Raw genomic sequence first — 22674 nt, 5'->3', positions numbered from 1 at the left:
TACCTTGGACAAGTCAGTTGTTCTCCCATGACCAAACAACTCTGCCTTGATCTCTTCTACTTTCCTCCTGTCATCTTCATTTAATTCTGAAATGGAGTATCCACAATCATGTGCTAAATTGAACTTCAGATTCCAGGCTGGAGAGAAAGCATACACTTGAGATAATACAATGCAAAAGTGATAATTTGGCAACAACTGCAAGAACACAGAAGATCATCAATATATGCAATGTAATACCCACCGCAATGCTTAGTATGTCTTCTTAACTATGACAACCTATAGAAATTCTTGACAGAGATTATTTCACTGCAAAGTCTGATTTTCTTAAGCCATGCTCTATAGATAATTCTACAAAAAAGCCACTTTAAATCTGGTATTCAATCATGTTTATCTTAATCCTCCTTCTAATCAAGAGTCCCTTTGCCTCTCCCTTTAGTTCCTGCTACAATTACAATTTATAAAAGTAATAAATACAACTTGGAGGGTTTTTTTTAGAATAAAAAGGTGCAAGGAACAGTGTAGGAAGTTAACCTCAAGGGACAATTTCTAGGTAGGCCTAAATTGCTTTTAAATTGCCTCCCAAAATATATTCCCCATATTGTCTTACAGATTTTTGTTTTTAATGGAATTCTATTAGAAAGTAATGAGATTTGTAAATATTCTCTTTTAAACCTCTAATCCAAGTTTTAGTATAAAATACATTGAATTTTTTTCAAATGTCTGAGAACACCACCAAGAGTTTTATTAGAAAAGGGAAAGAGAAAATATATGTAGTTTTAGGACAAAAAGCAATTTAGAGCACAGCAAATTAGAGGCTTTTTCTGCCTTCACAATAAGGATACTATAATGGGAGGATTAGGGAAACATGATAGCTTTAGGAGCTCAGGAGCCAAGCGACCTCTTTACTCTCTGCCATACATCAGAATCTACTTCTCCTAAAAACAAGAACCTAAACTCAGGCTGGTACTAATACTGTAACTTAACTACATTATTGGTTAAATACTTTTTATGGATTGTAAGAAGAAATATAATCACTCTAACAATTCTTTTTTTTTCCTGATCTTGTTTTTATTTTTCATTGGCTAGGCACCCTCAAATCATAAATATCTAACTTTAAACAAATTATTAAGCTATAACGTTTATAAGCCTGAACCTTTTTTCTTACCGTGTGCTCGTACCCGGCTTTCCTCTTCCTCTGCATTTCTGAGTATTTCTTTAGCATGATTCAGTGAGGATTCACATTGCAGAAGGTTTTTCACATGTGCAGCTAGTGAGTCTACACTGCTACCCCCACCATCCTCACTCTCTGACACACCCTCTTCCTCTCTGCTATCTGTTATACTTGTCTTGGGTGAAACATATGGAAAGAAGTTTAGAAGAACATCAGAAACTGATTCCAAAGACTCTGGTAAATTACTGTCCCACGAGCAGGAACCATTTCCATCACTGGCATCACTACTTGAATCACTTTTTATGACAGTCATCATGGGGATAATAATTTTATTCCCAATGGTTCCACTACACCCTTCAGGTTCAGACCTCATTACAGATTTGGCTGCTTGATATTGCCTAAGAGTTTCTTCTAATGCCATACTGACTTTGCTCTCTGCTTCCTGTAGAGGACTTCTTACTGTAGTTGAACTAATAAACTCCCAATTTTCAATGTCTCTCTGGCATTTCAAATTCGTCTGTGTGCCAATATCCTTCTGTATGCACCTGCTGCTTGGGCTTTCCTCTGTGAATGGCTGTCTCTGAAGCAAATCACCATTAGATACATCAGTGGAAGAGGGTTCTTTGAAGCAAACCACCTTCTTAGATTGTATAAATGAAATATCACTAATATCTCTGAAAGGGGCAAGGGGAGCAGGAAAATTGCATCGTTTCAGTGCTATATTTTCTGCCTCCATCAAAAGTGTCCGAATTTCCTTAAGAGTTTTAGAACTATTTTCTGCATCCTGGATTTCTTCAGAGCCAAGATGTCTAAAACCTGCAGATTCTGGTTTATTTATTACAACTCTGTCATCAGCCTGAGAATTTAAAAGCACATTACTTGAGCTAACACTGGAGTCAGAAGAATTCAAATTATCTATCAGCCTTTGGACATGTTCTGAAACAAGCTTGTGATTCTCACCATGTGAGTAAGTACCAGAGGGAACTGTGTGTAATCCAGTAATTTGATCAGCTTGCCCAAGAGCACTTGAGATCTTTAGAGCAACTTCAGTTAGACGTCTATCTGGCGAATCCTTTTGATAGAAAATATCGGGTTTCTCTCGGTGTGAAAAGGAACTAGGAAGAGCTGTTGGTAATACTGTTTTCTGACTAGGTGGTCCAGGAATTGTTGAAATCTTCAGCACATCTTCAGTTACATGTCTACCTGGCAATTCCTGTGGACTGAAAATACCTGATTTTTCTCTGTGAAAATAAGAACTAGAGAGAGGTACTGGTTTTCCAGTATTCACCTCAGTTAGTTCAGGGACAGCTGAAATCTTTAGAATACCTTTACTTTGATCTCTATCTGGCAACTGCTGTTGAAATAAAATATCGGGCTTTACTGTTTGAGAATAGGAACTATGAAAAGCTGTCTGGGATGGAGTCTTCTGGTCATTTGGTCCAATCACAGTTGAAATTTTGGGCTTCTCTATTTGTGAGTAGGAACTAAGGGTAGCTGCTGGAAACTCAGTTTTCTGGTCATCTGGTATGTGCACAGTTGAAATCTTGAGTTTCTCTTTATGTGAATGTGAGTAGGAACTAGACGGTCCTATTGGTATCCCAGTCTTCTGCTCTGCTGGTATAGAAACAGGGGAAACTTTCAAAGCCTCTTCTGTGAGATGACTGTATGGCAACTCCTGTTGAGAGATACCACTAGGCTTCTCTCTATGTGAGTAGTAACTTAAAGGTACTGTTGGTATCTCAGCCTTCTGGTCACCTTGTCCAGGAACAATAAAAACATTTAAAGTTTCTTCAGTAATATCTGGCAACTCCTGCTGATGAAAAATACTGGGCTTCTCTCTATTTGAGTAGGAACTAGAGGATGCTATTTGTATCCCAGTCTTCTGGTCAGCAGGCCCAGGAACCCCTACTGCTTTCAAAGTTACTTCAGTAAGATCTGGCAACTCCTGCTGATAAGAAATGACAGACTGCTCTCTCTGTGGGTAGGAATTAGAGGACAGGACGTTTATTCCAGTCTTCTGGTCAGCTGGTCCAGGAACTCTTAAAATTTTCAAACCTGCTTCAGTAAAACGTGGCAACTCTTGCTGGTAGGAAATAATGGGCTTCTCTCTGTGTGAGTAGGAAGTAGAGGTTACTGTCGATAACCCACTCTTCTGGTCAGCTGGTTGAGGAACAGCTGAAACTTTCAGAGTTTCTTTAGTTAGCTGACTGTCTGGCAGGGCCTGTTGGTAGAAGACAACGGGCTTCTCTCTATGTGAGTATAAACTAGAGGATACTGATGGTGTCTCAGTCTTCTGGGCATCTGGTCCAGGAACAGGTGGAACTTTCAGAGCTTCTTCAGGTAAATGACTGTCTGATAGGGTCTGTTGGTAGAAAATGACGGGCTTCCCCCTATTTGAGTAGGGAGTAGAATATACTGGTATTGTCTCAGTCTTCTGGTCAACTGGTCCAGGAGCAGCTGAAACTTTCACAACTTCTTTATTTAGAGGACTGTCTAACAGAGCCTGCTGGTAGAAAGTAATGGGCTTCTCTCCAAGTGCACTGGAACCTAAAGGTCCTGTTGGTATCTCAGTCTTCCTTTCAGTAGGTCCAGAAACAATGGAAACTTTCAGAGCCTCTTCAGGTAGATGACCATCTGCAAAGGCCTGTTTGTAGATAATAATGGGCTTCTCTCCAAGTGAGTAGGAAGTAGAGGTTATGGTTGGTATGCCAGTTGTCTGGTCAGCTGGTCCAGGAGCAGATGAAACTCTGAGAGCCTCTTCAGGTATTTGACTACCTAGCAATGCCGGCTGGTAGAAACTGCCAGGCTTTGCTCTATGTTGCGAGTAGGAAGGAGAGGTTACAGTTGGTGAGCCAGTTGTCTGGTCAACTGGTCCAGGAGCAACTGAAACTTTCAGAGACTCTTCAGGTAGATGACCATCTGGAAAGGCCTGTTTGTAGATAACAATGGGCTTCTCTCCAAATGAGCTGGAAGGAGAGGTTACAGTTGGTGTGCCAATCGTTTGGTCAACTGGTCCAGGAGCTTTCAAAGCCTCTTCAGTTGGATGACTATGTGGCAAGACCTGTTGGTAGAAAATACCAGGCTTCTCTGTGTGTGAGTAGAAAGTAGAGGGTAAAGTTGGTGTCCCAGTCTTCTGGTCAGCTGGTCCAGGAACCGCTGAAACGTTCTTCGCCTCTTCAGTTAGATGACTACTTGGCAACGACTGTTGGTAGAAAATGCTGGGCTTCTCTCTATGTTGTGAGTAGGAAGTAGAGGTTGCAGTTGGTGTGCCAGTTGTCTGGTCAACTGGTTCATAGGCAACTGAAATATTCAGAGCCTCTTCACTTGGATGACTATGTGGCAAGACCTGTTGGTAGAAAACACCAGGCTTCTCTGTGTGTGAGTAGAAAGTAGACGTTGAAGTTGGTGTCCCAGTCTTCTGGTCAGCTGGTCCAGGAACCACTGAAACTTTCCGTGCCTCTTCAGTTAGATGACTACTTGGCAACGACTGTTGGTAGAAAATGCTGGGCTTCTCTCTATGTTGTGAGTAGGAAGTAGAGGTTGCAGTTGGTGTGCCAGTTGTCTCGTCAACTGGTTCATAGGCAACTGAAATACTCAGAGCCTCTTCAGGTGGATGATTATCTGGCAAGACCTGTTGGTAGAAAACACCAGGCTTCTCTGTGTGTGAGTAGAAAGTAGAGGGTAAAGTTGGTGTCCCAGTCTTCTGGTCAGCTGGTCCAGGAACCACTGAAACTTTCCGTGCTTCTTCAGTTAGATGACTACTTGGCAACGACTGTTGGTAGAAAATGCTGGGCTTCTCTCTATGTTGTGAGTAGGAAGTAGAGGTTGCAGTTGGTGTGCCAGTTGTCTGGTCAACTGGTTCATAGGCAACTGAAATACTCAGAGCCTCTTCAGGTGGATGATTATCTGGCAAGACCTGTTGGTAGAAAATACCAGGCTTCTCTGTGTGTGAGTAGGAAGTAGAGGTTGGAGTTGGTGTCCCAGTCTTCTGGTCAGCTGGTCCAGGAACAGTTGAAACTTTCTGTGCCTCTTCAGGTATATGACTACCTGGGAAGGTCTGTTGATAGAAAATACCAGGCTTCTCTCTTTGTGAGTAGAAAGTAGAAAGTACTCCTGGTGTCCAAGTCTTCTGATCACCCAGTCCAGTAACAGCTGAAACTTTCTGAGCCTCTTCAGGTATATGAGTACCTGACAAGGCCTGTTGGTGGAAAATGCTGGGCTTTTCTCTATATTGTGAATAGAAAGTTGAGGTTACAGTTGGTGTGCCAGTCCTCTGGTCTGCTGGTCCAGGAGCTACTGAAATTTTCAGAGCCTCTTTAGGCAGATGACTCTCTGGCAAGGTCTGTTGGTAGAAAATACCAGGCTTCTCTCTTTGTGAGTAGAAAGTAGAGGGTACTGCTGGTGTGTCAGTCGTCTGATCAGCTGGTCCAGGGAAGGCTGAAACTTTCAGACTCTCTTCAGGTAGACGACTGTCTGATAACACCTGTGGGTAAAAAACACTAGGCTTCTCCCTCTGTGGGTAAGAACTAGACTGTACTGTTGGTATCTCAGTCTTCTGGTCAGCTGGTCCAGGGCCAGTTGAAACTTTCACAGCCTTTTCAGTTGGATGACTATCTGGCAATTCCTGCTGATAGAAAATACTGGGCTTCTCTCTATGTGAGAAGGAACCTGAAGGTACTGTTGGTGTTGGGACAGTCTTCTGGTCAGTCAGTCCAGGAATAGCAGACATTTTCAGAGATTCTCTAGGTAGATCACTGTCTGGCAACTCTTGCTGGTAGAAAATACTAGATTTCTCGCTATGTGAGTGAGAATTAGAGGACACTGTTGGTGTCCCAGTCTTCTGGGCAGCCAATACAGAAACAGCTGAAACCTTCAGAGCTTCTTCAGGGAAAAGAAAGTCTGGCAGGGTCTGCTGGGAAAAAATAACGGGCTTCTCTCTGTGTGAGTAGAAACTAGATGGTGCTGAGGGTATCCCAGTCTTCTGATCACTGGGTCCAGGAACAACTGATACTTTCAGAGCCTCTTCAGTTAGATGACTATTGGGTAAGGTCTGCTGATAGAAAGCACCAGGCTTTTCTCCAAGTGAAGAGGACACAGAGGAAGTAGAGGTTACAGTTGGTGTCCCCGTCTTTCTGTCAGCTGGTCCAGAAACAGCTGAATTTTTCAGAACCTCTTCGGGTAGTTGGCTGTCCAGCAAGGCCTGTTGGTAGAAAATACGGAGCTTCTCTCTGTGTGAGTATGCATTAGAGGGTACTGTTGGTAGGCCAGTCTTCTGGTCAGCTGGTCCAGCAACAGCTGAAACGTTCAGACCCTCTTCAGATAGATGACTGTCTGCTAACACCTGTGGGTACAAAATACTAGGCTTCTCTCTCTGTGAGTAAGAACTAGACTGTACTGCTGGTATCTCAGTCTTCTGGTCAGCTGGTCCAGGAGTGAACGAAACTTTAAGAGTCTCTTCAGTTTGATGACTATCTGGGAACTCCTGTTGGTAAAAAATACCAGGCTTCTCTCTATGTGAGTGGGAAGTAGAGAGTACTGTTGCTGTCCCAGTCTTCTGGTCAGCCGGTCCAGACATAGCTGAAACTTTCAGAGCCTGATCAGTTAGATGACCATCTGGCAAGGTCTGTCGATAGAAAAAGAGGAGGTCCTCTCCATGTGAGTGGGATGTAGAGGATACTGTAGGTATTCCAGTTTTCTGCTCCACTGGGCCAGGAGCAGCTGAAACTTTCAAAGGCTCTTCAGTTAAGTTACTCTCTGGTAACTCTTGTTGGTAAAAAATACCAGGCTTCTCTCTATGTGAGTAGGAAGTAGAAGTTAGAGTTGGTATGCCAGTTGTCTGGTCAGTTGGTCCAGGAGCAGCTAAAACTTTCAAAGCCTCTTCAGTTAGATGACTGTCTGGCAAGCCCTGCTGGTAGAAAATACTGGGCTTCCCCCTGTGTGAGTGGGAACTAGAGAGTACTGTTGGTGTTGCAGTCTTCTGGTAAGCTGGTTCAGGAATAGCTGTGACTTTCAGAGTCTCTTCAGTTAGATGAGTATCCGCTAATGGCCTTTGGTTGAGAGTATTGGTGTGTTGACCAGTAGTAGTTTCTAGAGGAGAACTTACAGTCAACTGAGACAGGTCCTCAAGGGACAAGGATAAATGAGATCCAATGTCTGAATCAACAGGAGTGGTAGTGATGCCTGACTTCAAGTTGGATTGAGTAACTTTAGCTATGCCTCCTTTAGAAGCATCTCCTAAAGAAAAAGAAATTTGTTAATATTATATAAAATTTTCTATTTTAAAATTCTATGTGCTGAAAAAAAGCAAGCTTTGAGCCTTTAAAAAGCTCCTAGAAATGAATCCTAAGGAAACAGCCATCAAAGGAGACAAATATTTGCACACAAATATATTAATTAGAAAACTAAAGTAAAAATATTTTAAATCTTCAACAACAGAGTAATGGTTATAAACAATAGTATATCCAGCAGATGAAATATTATAAGGATCTTAAAACTTGGATTTTTAGAGAACTATCAATGAGATGGGATAATGCTGTTGGGTCTAGGATTTGATTTCACCCTACTTACAATTTGTTATTGTGTCTTGTAGGCTAGCATAAGACATAAGGTCTTCAGTCAGAGACAAAAGACTTTATGATCCCTGGTACAGCAAAGGATCATCAGCTTATTTTCACAGGTTCCTCTTGCACCCAAAGTCCCACAGGGGCAGTACAATATGGCCTACAGGGATGCTATGCGTGCAGTGAGTTCGAAGGACTCTCCCAGCAAATGCACGCTGTATAATGTATATATATTTAAGTACATAAAACTGAAAAAGACTCTAAAGGTTACTCTGAAGAGTTTGAACTTAATTCCATATGGCATGGCAAGTTGTTTACAGTTTTAAAGTTTTCAAGATGAGTGAGAAGGGAATGTAAAAATCTGGGTTGCACAATCCAACGAACGTTTCTATAGAAACGTCCTATATTTGCATTAATACAATAATTCTAAATGAAAGCAGTTTTAAACAGCAGTGTAAAGTAAGTGACTGCAACAGAAATGACAGGATTTGACAAGCTGTCCATTCATTCATTGTTCATTCAAAATACATGAATGCTTATTATGTGCTAGGCACTGTTCTACATACAGCAATAAATGAACAGACAATAATCCCTACCTCGCAGAGCTTATTTGTATTCCAGCAGAAGGAGGCTGACAATAAATTGGTAAAACATATGATGTGTCAGATGATGTTAAGATGATTGATATATAGAGCAAGTATTATCCATACTTTACGTATAGGGAAACCGAGTTGCAAAGACGACCATGTAACAGTGCTTCTCAGTGTTGGGATCTTGTTAACTTGCAGATTCTGACTCAGTAGGTCTGGGTGGGACCTGAAATTCTGCATTTCTAACAAGCTCCCCAGGGATGCCCAATGTTATTGGTCCTCAGATCACATTTTAAGTGCAAAGATACATAGTTTTTCTAGAATTGTAGGTGGGTAAGTGACAAAAACTGGTACTTTAACCCTTGAACTCTAAATCCAAATTCTGAGCTCTTTCCACTACAACTGACTGGCTTTCTATGGCCACTGATGAGCTCCAAAGGAGCTGAATATAGAATGAAATGGGTAGAGGAGTGAATTTTAAAGTAAAGAACTAGAAGTATCAAGTATTAACTCTTCAAGAAAAGTAAAAAATTTAAAAATGCAACATGCACTGTAACTTGAGAAGGAATATGGGTTACAAAATTTTGTGAGGTTCTTGCCTGCTGGGTCTAAAGAAAATAAGAAAAGTTTTTTGTAAGGAAACAGAACAGGCTCAAGAAGTTAATAAACCAAAACAGATTAACAAAACAGAACCTTGTTTTTCTAAATGATTTCCTAATTTCTCAAAGTTTTTACATCCCTTTGGCCATTACAAATTATTAGTGACACCATGAATGGGGACAAATGACATAAATAGCTAAGGAGTTAAGATGTACAGTCCAGGTCCTTGAAGGATCCAGAAGGTTACATAAGATAAGGTCTTCTTAACCTCAGGGGTAAAGGAAAAGATTAGTAAAGAAAACTGGAAGAACAACTATAGGTTAAGCTGTTAAAAGTGCAGGAGGAGATGCATGATGTTAAAGAAGAATTCTTGTCAGTTCTATATAAAGTTAAAGACATATATGTCAAACTGTCAGAAGAATGGTGATCACAAATCCACTAATTATGAATTTTAAAATATGTCTATGTAAGTAAGGAGTTCATGATGAAAAATGGTATGTTTTTAGAGTGCTTATTATTCTCTCAGCCCTGGGAAAGAAGAGTACACTAAGCGTGAGTGTTACAATATTACTATATACTGATCAAATCTTTGGAGATTCATTTTCAGAAGCAGGGGTGAGTTGAAGAGGTAAGTTTCGACCAAGAAGAGGAACATGGCTGCCAGAAAAAGACTATACTATACCAAAGTTGTATATTCATCGGAACTGTATGCCTCCTAGAGATAACATTAAGACTAACAACTGGGTACAACTTACTCAAGAACTCTTCTCCATACTAAGGTGCTTAGTAACACAGAAGGCTTCCTTAGGTGATAAAGACAGTACGGTTTTATTTCCCCAAGTATATACTGGCATAAGAAGAATAAGCAAGCCCTTTATTTCTTACAGACAAAATGAGGTACACTTCCATACTTCCATTTTACATATGACTAAGAGCCTCTTACCAGTAATCATTCCAAGTGAATTATTATGGGTTTTAATACTAGCACACACAAATAAATTACTATAGCTCTAATTTTGAGCCCTCTAATTCAGTCACTAATAAGTCTGTAATGGGGCTAGGAAGGTAGTGGGGAGGATGGTTAATGGGTACAAAAATGTAGTTAGAATGAATAAGCTCTAGGCCGGGCGCGGTGGCTCAAGCCTGTAATCCCAGCACTTTGGGGGGCCGAGACGGGCGGATCACGAGGTCAGGAGATCGAGACCATCGTGGCTAACACGGTGAAACCCCGTCTCTACTAAAAAATACAAAAAACTAGTCGGGCGAGGTGGCAGGCGCCTGTAGTCCCAGCTACTCGGGAGGCTGAGGCAGGAGAATGGCGTAAACCCGGGAGGCGGAGCTTGCAGTGAGCCGAGATCCAGCCACTGCACTCCAGCCTGGGCGACAGAGCGAGACTCCGTCTCAAAAAAAAAAAAAAAAAAAAAAGACTGAATAAGCTCTAGAATATGATATAGTACAACAGGGTGACTACAGTCAACAATTATTTATAACACATTTTAAATGAAAAGAGTATAACTGTACTTTTCACAACATAAAGAAATAATGAATGCTTGAGGTGACAGATACACCATTTACCTTGATGTGATTATTGCATATCGTATGTTTGTGTCAAAATATCTCATGTACCCCATAAATATATACACCTACTATGTTCTCATAAAAATTAAAAATAAAAAAGTTTTTTAAAAAAGAAGTCTGGCAAAAGAACCTATTGTGTGTACAGAGAAGTAAACTCAAATTCATGTAGTTTTTGAAAAGACACCAGTGATTTTTTTTTTTTTTTTTTGAGACGGAGTCTCGCTCTGTCGCCCAGGCTGGAGTGCAGTGGCGCAATCTCGGCTCACTGCAAGCTCCGCCTCCCGGGTTCACGCCATTCTCCTACCTCAGCCTCCCGAGTAGCTGGGACTACAGGCGCCCGCCACTGCGCCCGGCTAATTTTTTTTTCTATTTTTTAGTAGAGACGGGGTTTCACCATGGTCTCGATCTCCTGACCTTGTGATCCACCCGCCTCGGCCTCCCAAAGTGCTGGGATTACAGGCGTGAGCCACCGCGCCCGGCACCAGTGATATTTTAAATGGGTCTTTGTCATCATTGCTGCTATTCTTGCTTTCTAATTACTATATCATTTTTATAAGTTCCTAATTATTAATTATTGATAACTAATTTTAATTTTGCTGTATTTGGTTAATCCCTCAGTAAACTCATAGATGTTTACTTCAACATTCATCATCTTAAACTATATTCTCTCATAACTAAACTATAACACAAGTATATCACAGTTCAAACAGGAATTTTTGATACTCTTATTAGCACAGCGGATGTAAATATAACCCTTCCAAAGTTCCTGCATACTGATAATTCATTAATGTTGTCCTGTTGATAAATGTATGCCATTTAAATAACTTGCAATACAAAATCAAGTTAAATGTAATAAAATTGCTTAGTTTCAAAAGATAATAGGGCACTGTTTTATAACACAAAAATCACATATACAAGCTAACACTATAGCCTATAATTTAATTCCTAATTTTGTTGTTGCTATCACTAAGTTCTTTTTCAATGTGAAAGCAGGAATTGTTAGGTTAAGTGCGTTATACACTCTTCCTCATTCCTAAGTGGGCAGGGGTTTCAAAAAGCTAATGAACTGCTGGTGTTATGAAAAGTTCATGAACCCAGTACTCAAACATCAAATCCGAAACACTACTTCCTAACAGAATAACCCTGGGAAAGTTATACTCTAGTCCTAGTAATGCCCAGTCATCAAACCACCCTGATAGGTGCACCCCTAACTCAAAAAAGTTCCCTCTGGGACAGGAGAAGATGTAATTTCAGATCCTGCTTCTAGGCTCCTCATCTTTAACAGAACCCTTCAAAGTCCTGCCCCAAACTAAAGTCCTCCCTTACTCTGAGCCACACTCAGGTTCCCTCTCTGCCCTGAGTAACTTGCATCTTCAAGGGAGAAGATACCCAACAAATAACAACCTAAGGTAGTAAGGTTAAACAAAAGACTGGGCATCAATAAAAATTATGGCAGGAAAACTAATAGAAAAATCAATTAGGTTTAGAGGCAGGGAACATAAACCCCAATACCCACCAAACAACATAAAGTAAGACATATAGGCCATTCAAGTCATAGAGACACAGCCTCATGTTAGAGATCAATAAAATAGTGATAAGACACCAATCCATAGGCTTTCATTACAACTGACACATAGTCAATGAAATATGATACTTACATTTATTTGATCCACTTTCTTGAGAACTGATCCCTGCCAAAATACAAAACCTACCATCTTATTCTACCCCTCTCCAGTCTACCCAGGCACATTAATTCATTTAATATTCATCGATTCATTAAGTCATTCAACAGATACTTATTGAGCAGCTTTCACGGCCAGGTGCAAAAATATATATATTAGCAAAGCCCCAGCTCTACCCTCAAAGAGCTTAAAGTCCTGTGGGAGATATAAACAAGTGAAAAAAAGCAATTACTAAATTCAGTGTAAGGGCAGTGATTAGGCAGGTTGTTTACAGGACACTATAGTAACATATATAAGGAGTATCTCGCTCTTTCTTATAGAGTCATGGTGAACAGCAAAAAACAGAAACATTTTCCTGAAAGACAGCAAAGCTCAGAATGCAAGGATAAAACCAGAAATGAGGCAAAAATGGGCATATAAAGAATAGGGAAGCATTCCAAGTAGAGAAAATAGCATCTATGAGATCAAGGAGACAAGAGGGTCTAGCATCATGAAGAAATGACAGTAGTTCACTATGAAAAAAGAGGCAAGTATAAGGCTACGAAGGTAAGCAGGGACCTTCTACTATGTACTAAGGAGTTTAGAATTTACCCTGAGGTTAACAATGGAAAGCAAGAACTCCAAACTAGGAAGTGACATTATCAAGTCTGCCCTGTAAACAGACTAGTTTCGCTTAATACAAAAAATGAGTGGCAGAGAAGATGATCAGTTTTCCATTACTAATGCAGTAATTCAGAAAAGAGAATGGGAGTCTGATAGTCAGAAGCAACGGGATTGAGTGATTGGGCAGGGATGAGGGGGAAAGAAGAATACAAGTTTCTAGCTTGGCTAATAAGTAGACACTCATTCCCTGAAAAGAAATAGAGAAGGAAGAGTAGGTTTAAAGAGATGATTGGTTCCATTTGTAAAGTTCTGACATTAAGATGCCTTTGGGACATCCAAATGAAGACATTCCATAGTAGTCAGATACAAACATTTGGAGTGTAAGATATATCTAGATAGAGTCCTACAATTGGAAGTCATCAGTCATAGAAAATAACTGAAGCCCTGGGTGTTGATATCACCTAGGAAGAAGTTAAAATCCTTTATTGCACAAAGCATTGTTTCCTACTATGTCATTACCTGATGCTGTAAACAAGCTGAGGCAGCCAGTACCGTACCACTAACTGATGAACTCTTAAGTTAGGAAACAATCATCGAGACTCTTTCATGCCTTTATCATATGCCAAGATTTGTGTTAAGTATATAATAGAAATTAAATTGGTGCCCTCTCTGAGAAAGAATTTGTATAAACTGATGGTGTGATATGTTTATGGTAAGGTTATAAAGGCATTCAAAACTTCAAAAACAGAGAACAATATGGAATGAAGCTATCAAAATCCTCTTAGAGAAAGTGGGACTTTGGGCAAGTCACTTAATTTCTCTAAGTTTCATTTTGCTCAGATAGCAAATAGAATAATAGCAGCGCCTATCATCATAAGTCAGATACAAATATAAAACACTATGGCATAATAATATGATAAAAGAATACACTGTGCATACCTAATCCAAAAATCTGAAATCCAAAATGCGCTAATGAGTAATTCCTTTGAATATCACATCAGCAGTAAAAAAGTTTCAGATTTTGGACTATTTTGGATTGCGGATTTTCAGATTAGGGACGCTCGACCTGTATTATATAATTAATGTACATTACAATAATAATATGTAAAATGCTTAGCAATGTGAACAAGCAATAAATGTCAGCTATTATTAATAGTTCAGGATGGGGACTACAGATTTTAGAAAAGTTAGGAAAGTTTCATGGCATAGGTGTCCCCACATTCTGTGGCTTGAGATCCCTGAGTTTATTCAATATTGCCTGAGAAAGACCTTTACCTCGCTTCCCCCGTATGATTATTTCTACCAACAACCAAAGACAATACCACATCAAAGTCAAGTTTTCGAAACTCCAGTTGTCTTCTGCTCCCTGACAAAATGACACAAATTTGCTTTTCCCTCCATTTCCCTAGAAACCAAAAGCCAATCAGGTAAAGACTGAAAGGTAGAAAGTGAAAGGCAGACTGGCTAAGGACCTCCAGACTGGAGAACAACATGGCAATTACTTTCTCAGTTTTCTTTTTAACTGTCATATCTGAGGTTGGACTCTGGAGAGGCCTACAATGTGGAACTAAGGCCAGAAATAGAAATAGGAATAGTGGGAAGGAGAAAGGGAAGGAAGGAGGGCGGAAAGAAGTCCAAGAAAAGCCTGCTGTCTATAGCCCAAGGACCAAGAAACGGGCAGCCCAGCAGACTTAGCAGACAGTCCCATTTCCCCACACCCTACTCCAACCCAGCAGCAACAGGTAAGCTTGCACCACCTGAACTGTAGTGTCAGCAGAAACCAGGCGGAGAGTCCCAACAGATTTGGCATCTCCCGGTCCTCTAGCCAGCAACAAAAGGAGACCTAGGTCCACATTCTCCTGTGGTAAAAGGCAGCCCAGGTAGGCACTTTCCTTCCCCAGTGGCACTGGCAAAAATTGAATGGGAAGTCCACTAGCACTGAGAAACCCAGAGAGTAGGTTCAAGGAAATGTTCTCCATCCCAGGGCCCAGCATCCTACCTAGATGCATCAGGAGGCCTAGAAAAGCATTTTCTAACTCCATGAATGCCATCAATCAGAATCAAGTGGGTGACCCACTGACACCAGGTGGTCCAGGGGCAGGCCCAGGGAAATGTTCTCTACTCTGTGGGTTAGCATCTCCCCCTTTCCACACAGCAGCAGCAGGCCTTGAGGAAGACCATTCCACCCACATAAGCATCACCAACAGGGACTGAGTGGGAGCCTCAGTGGTACCACTGAAATAGACCAGAATGCAACTACCCCGAAAACTAAATTATCTTTGGGATCACAGCCACATAAATAGGCCAGAACCTACATGGAAAACCTAAATAGAGCAACTGCCTGCTAAACAGAAGATTATAAATAGGAATCAAAGTCTCCTAACATAATATCCAAAATGTCCAGGATATAATCAAAATTTGTTTTTACCACTAAGAACCAGGAAAATCACAAATTGATTGAGAAAAGACAATCAAGGCTGGCTGTGGTTGCTCACGCCTGTAATCCCAGCTCTTTGGGAGGCTGAGGCAGGTGGATCACTTAAGGTCAGGAGTTCAAGACCAGCCTGGCCAACATGGTGAAACCCCGTCTCTACTAAAAATACAAAAAATTAGCTGGGCGTGGTGGTACACGCCTAAGATTCCAGCTACGCGGGAGGCTGAGACACAAGAATCGCTTGAACCCAGGAGGCAGAGGTTGCAGTGAGCCGAGAGAGAGAGAGAGAGACAGAGACAGAGACAGAGAGAGAGAGTGTGAATGCGATAGAGAGGGAGAAGACAATCAAATGATGCAAACAAGATGAGTTAAATTCAAAGAAATAAAGTCTGAAAACATTCCAAATTTGACGAGACATAAACTTATAGATTAAAGAAGGTAAGTCAGCTCCAAACAGGAAACCCAAAGAAATCCACACCAAGGCCCGGGCTCGGTGGCTCACGCCTATAATCCTAGCACTTTGGGAGGCTGATGCAGGTGGATCACTAGAGGTCAGGAGTTTGAAACCAGCTGGCCAACATGGTGAAACCCCATCTCTACCAAAAATACAAAACAATTAGCCGGGCCTGATGGCACACACCTGTAATCCCAGCTAATTGGGAGGCTGAGGTAGAAGAATGGCGTGAACCCGGGAGATGGAGCTTGCAGTGAGCCGAGATTGTGCCACTGCACTCCAGCCTGGGCGACAGAGCAAGACTCCATCTCATAAATTAATAAATAAATAAACAATAAAAATAAATAAAGTGAAATTCTAAAATAAGTTCATGAAACCCATAGTAAGGCAAGACAAGAGAAATAGGAATAACGTGAAAATAAATAATAAAATTGCAGACTTAAGGCATAATAGATCAATATTAACTTCAGGTATAAATAAACAAACTACGCCTATAATCCCAGCACTTTGGGAGACCAAGGCAGGTGGATCACAAGGTCAAGAGATCGAGACCATCTTGGCCAACATGGTGAAAGCCTGTCCCCACTAAAAATACAAAAATTAGCCAGGCATGGTGGTATGCGCCTGTAGTCCCAGCTACTCGGAAGGCTGAGGCAGGGAGGCATGCTTGAACCTGGGAGGCAGAGGTTGCAGTGAGCCGAGGTCACACCACTATACTCCAGCCTGGTGACAGAGCGAGACTCCATCTCAAAATAAATAAACAAACTAAAATACAGATATTAGCAGAGTGGGTTTTTTTTAAATGACCCAATTACATGATGTCTACAAAAAAATTCACTTCAAACACAATGACATAGAAAGATTGAAACTAAAAGACAGATTAAAAGGCTGGGTATAGTGGCTTATGCCTGTAATCCCAGCACTTTGGAAAGTCAAGATGGGAGGATCAGGCTTTGAAAGGCCAGGAGCTGAAAACCAGCCTGGGCAACATAGCAAGACCTTGTCTCTACAAAAAAAAAAAAAAGATTAGCTGGGCATGGTAGGGTGCATCTATAGTCCTAGCTACTCAGAGGGTGAAACAGAAGGACTGCTTGAGCCCAGGAATTCAAGGTTGCTGTGAGCTATGATCATATCACTGCACTCCGGCCTGGGCAACAGAGTGAGACCTTATCTCTTTTTTTAAAAAAAAAAAAAAGACTCCCGGAAGTGGCCTGGAGGCAGTGGGCCAGGGCCGAGCGGTGCTCCCTCCTGCTCGGGCCGCCTCGGCCCCGGGCGTCGCCATGACCAGCGAGCTGGACATCTTCGTGGGGAACACTACCCTTATCGACGAAGACGTGTATCGCCTCTGGCTCGATGGTTACTCGGTGACCGACGCGGTGGCCCTGCGGGTGCGCTCGGGAATCCTGGAGCAGACGGGCGCCACGGCAGCGGTGCTGCAGCGCGACACCATGGACCATTACCGCACCTTCCACATGCTCGAGCGGCTGCTGCACGCACCACCCAAGCTACTGCACCAGCTCATCTTCCAGATTCCGCCCTCCCGGCAGGCACTACTCATCGAGAGGTACTATGCCTTTGATGAGGCCTTTGTTTGGGAGGTGCTGGGCAAGAAGCTGTCCAAAGGCACCAAGAAAGACCTGGATGACATCAGCACCAAAACAGGCATCACCCTCAAGAGCTGCCGGAGACAGTTTGACAACTTTAAGCGAGTCTTCAAGGTGGTAGAGGAAATGCGGGGCTCCCTGGTGGACAATATTCAGCAACACTTTCTCCTCTCTGACCGGTTGGCCAGGGACTATGCAGCCATCGTCTTCTTTGCTAACAACCGCTTTGAGACAGGGAAGAAAAAACTGCAGTATCTGAGCTTCGGTGACTTTGCCTTCTGTGCTGAGCTCATGATCCAAAACGGGACCCTTGGAGCCGTCGACTCGCAGATGGATGACATGGACATGGACTTAGACAAGGAATTTCTCCAGGACATGAAGGAACTCAAGGTGCTAGCGGCTGACAAGGACCTTCTGGACCTGCACAAGAGCCTGGTGTGCACTGCTCTCCTGGGAAAGCTGGGTGTCTTCTCTGAGATGGAAGCCAACTTCAAGAACCTGTCCCGGGGGCTGGTGAACGTGGCCGCCAAGCTGACTCACAATAAAGATGTCAGAGACCTGTTTGTGGACCTTGTGGAGAAGTTTGTGGAACCCTGCTGCTCCGACCACTGGCCACTCAGCGACGTGCGGTTCTTCCTGAATCAGTATTCAGCGTCTGTCCACTCCCTCGATGGCTTCCGGTGAGCAGTCCTGTCCTCCTGTCTAGCTTGGCCTTGCCCCAGCCTGCCACCTGCCAGGACCTCACCTCCTGCAGACTCAAGGTTCCTCATTCTGCTACCCTGGGGGTAGGACCAAAGCTCTGGCTCCCCCTCTTAGAAGTTGTGTGATTTGGGGCAGGTTTCTTAACCTCTCCATGCCTCAGTTTCCTCATATACAAACTGGGGTTCATCATGAGAAGAACTGTAAGAATTTTCTAAGGGCAAAATGAGTGACGGTGTAGAAAGCACTCAGGGCAGGGCCTCCACCATGGTGAGTGTTGTGAAAACTCAGCTGTCACTGTTCATGTTCTTACAGACACCAGGCCCTCTGGGACCGCTACATGGGCACCCTCCGTGGCTGCCTCCTGCGCCTCTATCATGACTGAGGCCCCTCCCAATGTCCCGCCCACACTGACAATAAAGTTGCCCTGAGTTTGGAGACTGGTCCTCGCTACGGGGAGCAGGTGGGGGGCGTGCAGGAAAAAAAAAAAAAAAAAAAAAAGAAGAAGAAAAGGAAGAAGGAAGAAGAGGAAGAAAGAGGAGGAGGAAGAAGAAGAAAGAAGAAGAAGAAAAGGAGGAGGAGGGGGAGAAGAAAAAGAGGAAGAAGAAGAAAGAAAAGAACTATTATGTAGGAGTGGCTATATAAGATAATCTTCAGAACAAAGAAAATTACTAGGGACAAAGAGGAATCTTACATAATGATTAAGGATCAATCCACCAAGAAGACATAGCAATCCTAAATGTATGTGCAACAAAATCCAGTGTGACATGGTAAAGGCACTAAGAAATGGAAATGGAAACTGAAGAGGTAAGAACTAAATCAGAGTAAGAATTTAAACAAAATATCTGTCCTTTTTGCTATTTTCTATTGGCCTCTTTCTGGTATTGTATTCCATGAGGTAATAATCCTTGACATTTTGCTTTTCTCTCTACCAATGCTCCTTCAGAAAGCTTAACTACTCTTATGGCATAATTTTAATCATGAATTATTTAAGATCTTCCAAATTTGTATTTCCTATTTCCCATTTGTTCAATCCGCCTTGAAGACACTTCAAACCAAATGATCTCCTGACAAATCAAACTCAGTATGTCCAAAACTAAATTGACTACCCTACTTTCTAATGGTGTCACCAATTCTTTTTCAACAATCCAGATCCAAACTTGTTTCCAATTTATCTTGTAATTTAAACTATTCAAATTATGTTAAGTGTAGCTACTTTACCTGATATGTAAATTATCTTTACTCATACTTTGGAGCCAATTTGAGATGAAGCTCAGCAGTCACTTTCTGCTTGTTATGAAATAGGACCCAGAGGTTTGCCAATAAGAAATCAGGGCAACTAATATCAAGGGACCATTTCAATACAATATGAATCAAACATGGACATAAATATTTCTTTCATTTGCCTCATCTTCACCCTATTGATGAGGGAGGGATTCCTGCTTGATGGTTCTGGATTGGCTAAATACAACACTGGACAGAGGAGACTGATGGTATTTATTAGTCACATATACTCACAGCTGGGGAAGACACCAGGTCATGCAGGGCCACATGGGGGGTTGTACATGTGAACAGAATGAGTAAACAGAAACTATGGGAGGCAGCCTTACAGCAGCAAGAAGAGAGGGTGATTTTTTTTATTTCTGTAGGAGGATGTGATTGGCTTGTTTGAATAATTTCACAGGTTAGCATGGGATGGAAATCTATTAGGCTGAGTACCAGGAATCCCTCCCTCATCAATAGGGTGAAGAGGAGGCAAATGAAAGAAATATTTATGTCCATGTTTGATTCATATTGTATTGAAACGGTCCCTTGATATTAGTTGCCCTGATTTCTTATTTTTTATTGGCAAACCTCTGGGTCCTATTTCATAACAAGCAGGAAGTGACTGCTGAGCTTCATCTCAAACTGGCTCCAAAGTATGAGTTAAGATAATTTACATATCAGGTAAAGTAGCTACACTTAACATAATTTGAATAGTTTAAATTACAAGATAAACTGGAAACAAGTTTGGATAAATTAGAATACAGTTGGCAGTTGGTCTCGTTGATAGAAGAACTGGCTGTGTAGGAAGCCTCTCCCACAGAGAGGAGGGCATATCTGGCAGGTAAACTTGTGGTTAGGCCCTTTGAGGACCTCGCAATTTCAGATGTCAAGACTGCGCATAATATTAAATCTTAATGTCAGCCCATACACCACAATACTATTCTGAGAGATAACTGAGGAGCTCAGGATCTTACTGGTAGAAATGAGATGTACCATTTTAACCAAATAATTAAAATGGTACACCTGGGTACATCAGTAGATATAATCCATAAGGTAAGGCAGAACAGAAGGGATGTCATGGGAGAAAGGCTGCAAAGAAAGAACACTGGCTGTTGATGTTTGCTAATAAGAGAAAAAGAAAGAACACAAGAAGCAACCGACCTGCACCCAGTCCCCACTTACAGAGTGGAAGACTTATTCCAAGCTGAAAATACTAAGCTCTAATCACCCCTACCCCAGCTCATAGGTAGAGTGAGGGTCCACTCCAGGAGAGGCAATCTAAGCACAGGGACTAACTACTACCCCTTTCAGTATCACAATCATAGAGAAGGGGTGTGTTATTCCAAGAGAACTAGATTAATGAACCTGCCCCCAGATACAGAGCAGTGCCGCAAAGCTTCTGCCCAGGAGAGGCAAGCCATAAGAACAGAGAGCTCCACACATCTCCATAAGGAGAATGACTTTATTTGTAACAGAGCATAAAAAGCTCAAGCCTAAGGACACTGGCAAAAACAATGGAGATCCTGGTGGTGAGCAATTAAGAACTAATCCAAACCAGACACTAAATAACTAAACAACAAAAATATCAAACATTACCAGCCCAGAGAAGGGATCAATATCCAGAGTTGCAACAAGATATTATCCAAAATCTCCAGTTTAGAACAACAGAAAAGTAAGACGTGCAAAAGTAAGTGCGACCTCTTCACAGGGGGGACAAGATAGGCAAATCTGCCTTTCAGAGGGCCCACGCATTGGGCTTAGCCACTAACAATTAAAAGCAGCTATTATAAACATGTTCAAAGGGAAGAAAAGTATGCTTAAAGAATTAAAGGTAGGTATGACAGCAAAGTCACATCAAATACAGAATAAAAGACAGAACTCAGAAAATAACAAAATGGAAATTCTAAGACTGAAAAGTACAGTAACTGAAGTGAAAAATTCACTAGAGGCTCAACAGTAGATATGCACAGACAGAAGAAAAAAATCAGCAAACATCAAGATAAATGAATAGAGATTATGCAAACTGAAGAAAAGACAGAAAAAAGAATGAAGAAAACCAAACAAAGGCTTAGAGACCAGTGAGATAAGATTAGGGGTGCTGATATATGTGGATTGCGATGCAAGAGATGATAACTGGGGAAAAATGAGAAAGCAGCAGAAAAAATCCTCAAAGAAATGATGGCTGAAAACTTCCCAAATTAGATAAAAGATATTAACTATACATCTGACAAGTTCAGTGAGCTCAAAGTAGAATAAACACAGAGATCCACAGGCAGACATATTATAACCAAGATACTGAAGTGAAAGACAAAGAATGTATCTTGGAAGCAACAAGAGAAAACAAATTACATACAAGAGAACATGAATAAGCTAATAGCTGACTTCTCATCCAAAACTATGGAGGCCAGAAGATAGTGAAGAGGCATATTCAAAGTGTTGAAAACAAAAAGACTGTCAACCAAGAATTCCAACCCCAGCAAAACTATCTCTCAAAAAGATGAAATAAAAACATGGAGGGCAGAGCAAGACAGCCGAATAGGAACAGCTCCAGTCTCCAACTCCCAGCGCGAGCGACACAGAAGACCGGTGATTTCTGCATTTTCAACTGAGGTACTGGGTTCATCTCACTAGGGAGTGCTGGACAATCGGTGCTGGTCAGCTGCTGCAGCCCGACCAGTGAGAGCTGAAGCAGGGCGAGGCATCGCCTCACCTGGGAAGCGCAAGGGGGAAGGGAATCCCTTTTCCTAGCCAGGGAAACTGAAACACACAACACCTGGAAAATCGGGTAACTCCCACCCCAATACTGCGCTTTCAGGAAACGGGCACACCAGGAGATTATATCCCACACCTGGCCGGGAGGGTCCCACACCCATGGAGCCTCCCTCATTGCTAGCACAGCAGTCTGTGATCTACCGTCAAGGCAGCAGCGAGGCTGGGGGAGGGGCACCCGCCATTGCTGAGGCTTAAGTAGGTAAACAAAGCTGCTGGGAAGCTCGAACTGGGTGGACCTCACAGCAGCTCAAGGAAACCTGCCTGTCTCTGCAGACTCCACCTCTGGGGACAGGGCACAGTAAACAATAACAAACGCAGCAGAAACCTCTACAGATGCAAACGACTCTGTCCGACAGCTTTGAAGAGAGCAGTGGATCTCCCAACACGGAGGTTGAGATCTGAGAAGAGACAGACTCCCTGCTCAAGAGGGTCCCTGACCCCTGAGTAGCCTAACTGGGAGTCATCTCCCACTAGGGGCAGTCTGACACCCCACACCTCACAGGGTGGAGTACTCCCCTGAGAGGAAGCTTCCAAAGCAAGAATCAGACAGGTACACTTGCTGTTCAGAAATATTCTATCCTCTGCAGCCTCTGCTGCAGATACCCAGGCAAACAGGGTCTGGAGTGGACCTCAAGCAATCTCCAACAGACCTACAGCTGAG

General features: G+C 42.2%; 2 protein-coding genes across 7 annotated transcripts in view; one reads left to right on the top strand and one right to left on the bottom strand.

Moving 5' to 3' along the window:
* ALMS1 (ALMS1 centrosome and basal body associated protein) overlaps positions 1-22674 on the bottom strand; it is a 228773-nt gene that overhangs the window by 148096 nt on the left and 58003 nt on the right. For all 6 annotated transcript variants that reach the window (XR_012095364.1, XM_073023075.1, XM_073023076.1 and 3 more), the window contains 2 exons: positions 1166-7405; positions 4-137 (listed from right to left, as the gene is read on the bottom strand). Coding sequence is in view for 5 of the 6 variants with exons in the window: in XM_073023075.1 (XP_072879176.1) it covers positions 4-137; positions 1166-7405 (6374 nt within the window). In the remaining variant the exon portion in view is untranslated. The remainder of the gene's footprint in view (positions 1-3; positions 138-1165; positions 7406-22674) is intronic.
* LOC103220052 (acidic fibroblast growth factor intracellular-binding protein) lies at positions 16875-18413 on the top strand. The gene is made up of 2 exons (XM_007970210.3): positions 16875-17956; positions 18291-18413. Exons 1-2 carry the CDS (start codon positions 16953-16955, stop codon positions 18358-18360), a joined length of 1074 nt encoding a protein of 357 aa, XP_007968401.3. The 5' UTR covers positions 16875-16952; the 3' UTR covers positions 18361-18413.

The sequence above is a fragment of the Chlorocebus sabaeus genome, chromosome 14 (assembly GCF_047675955.1).
Source record: "Chlorocebus sabaeus isolate Y175 chromosome 14, mChlSab1.0.hap1, whole genome shotgun sequence".
Lineage (NCBI taxonomy): Eukaryota > Metazoa > Chordata > Mammalia > Primates > Cercopithecidae > Chlorocebus > Chlorocebus sabaeus.
This window is presented reverse-complemented; position numbering and strand designations above follow the sequence as displayed.

What these genes read in the sequence shown, in the direction of transcription:
- LOC103220052 (XM_007970210.3), top strand. Translation starts at nt 16,953, where the DNA reads ATGACCAGCGAGCTGGACATCTTCGTGGGGAACACTACCCTTATCGAC. An exon ending in CACTCCCTCGATGGCTTCCG is followed by an intron (nt 17,957 to 18,290) that starts GTGAGCAGTCCT and finishes ATGTTCTTACAG; the next exon opens with ACACCAGGCCCTCTGGGACC.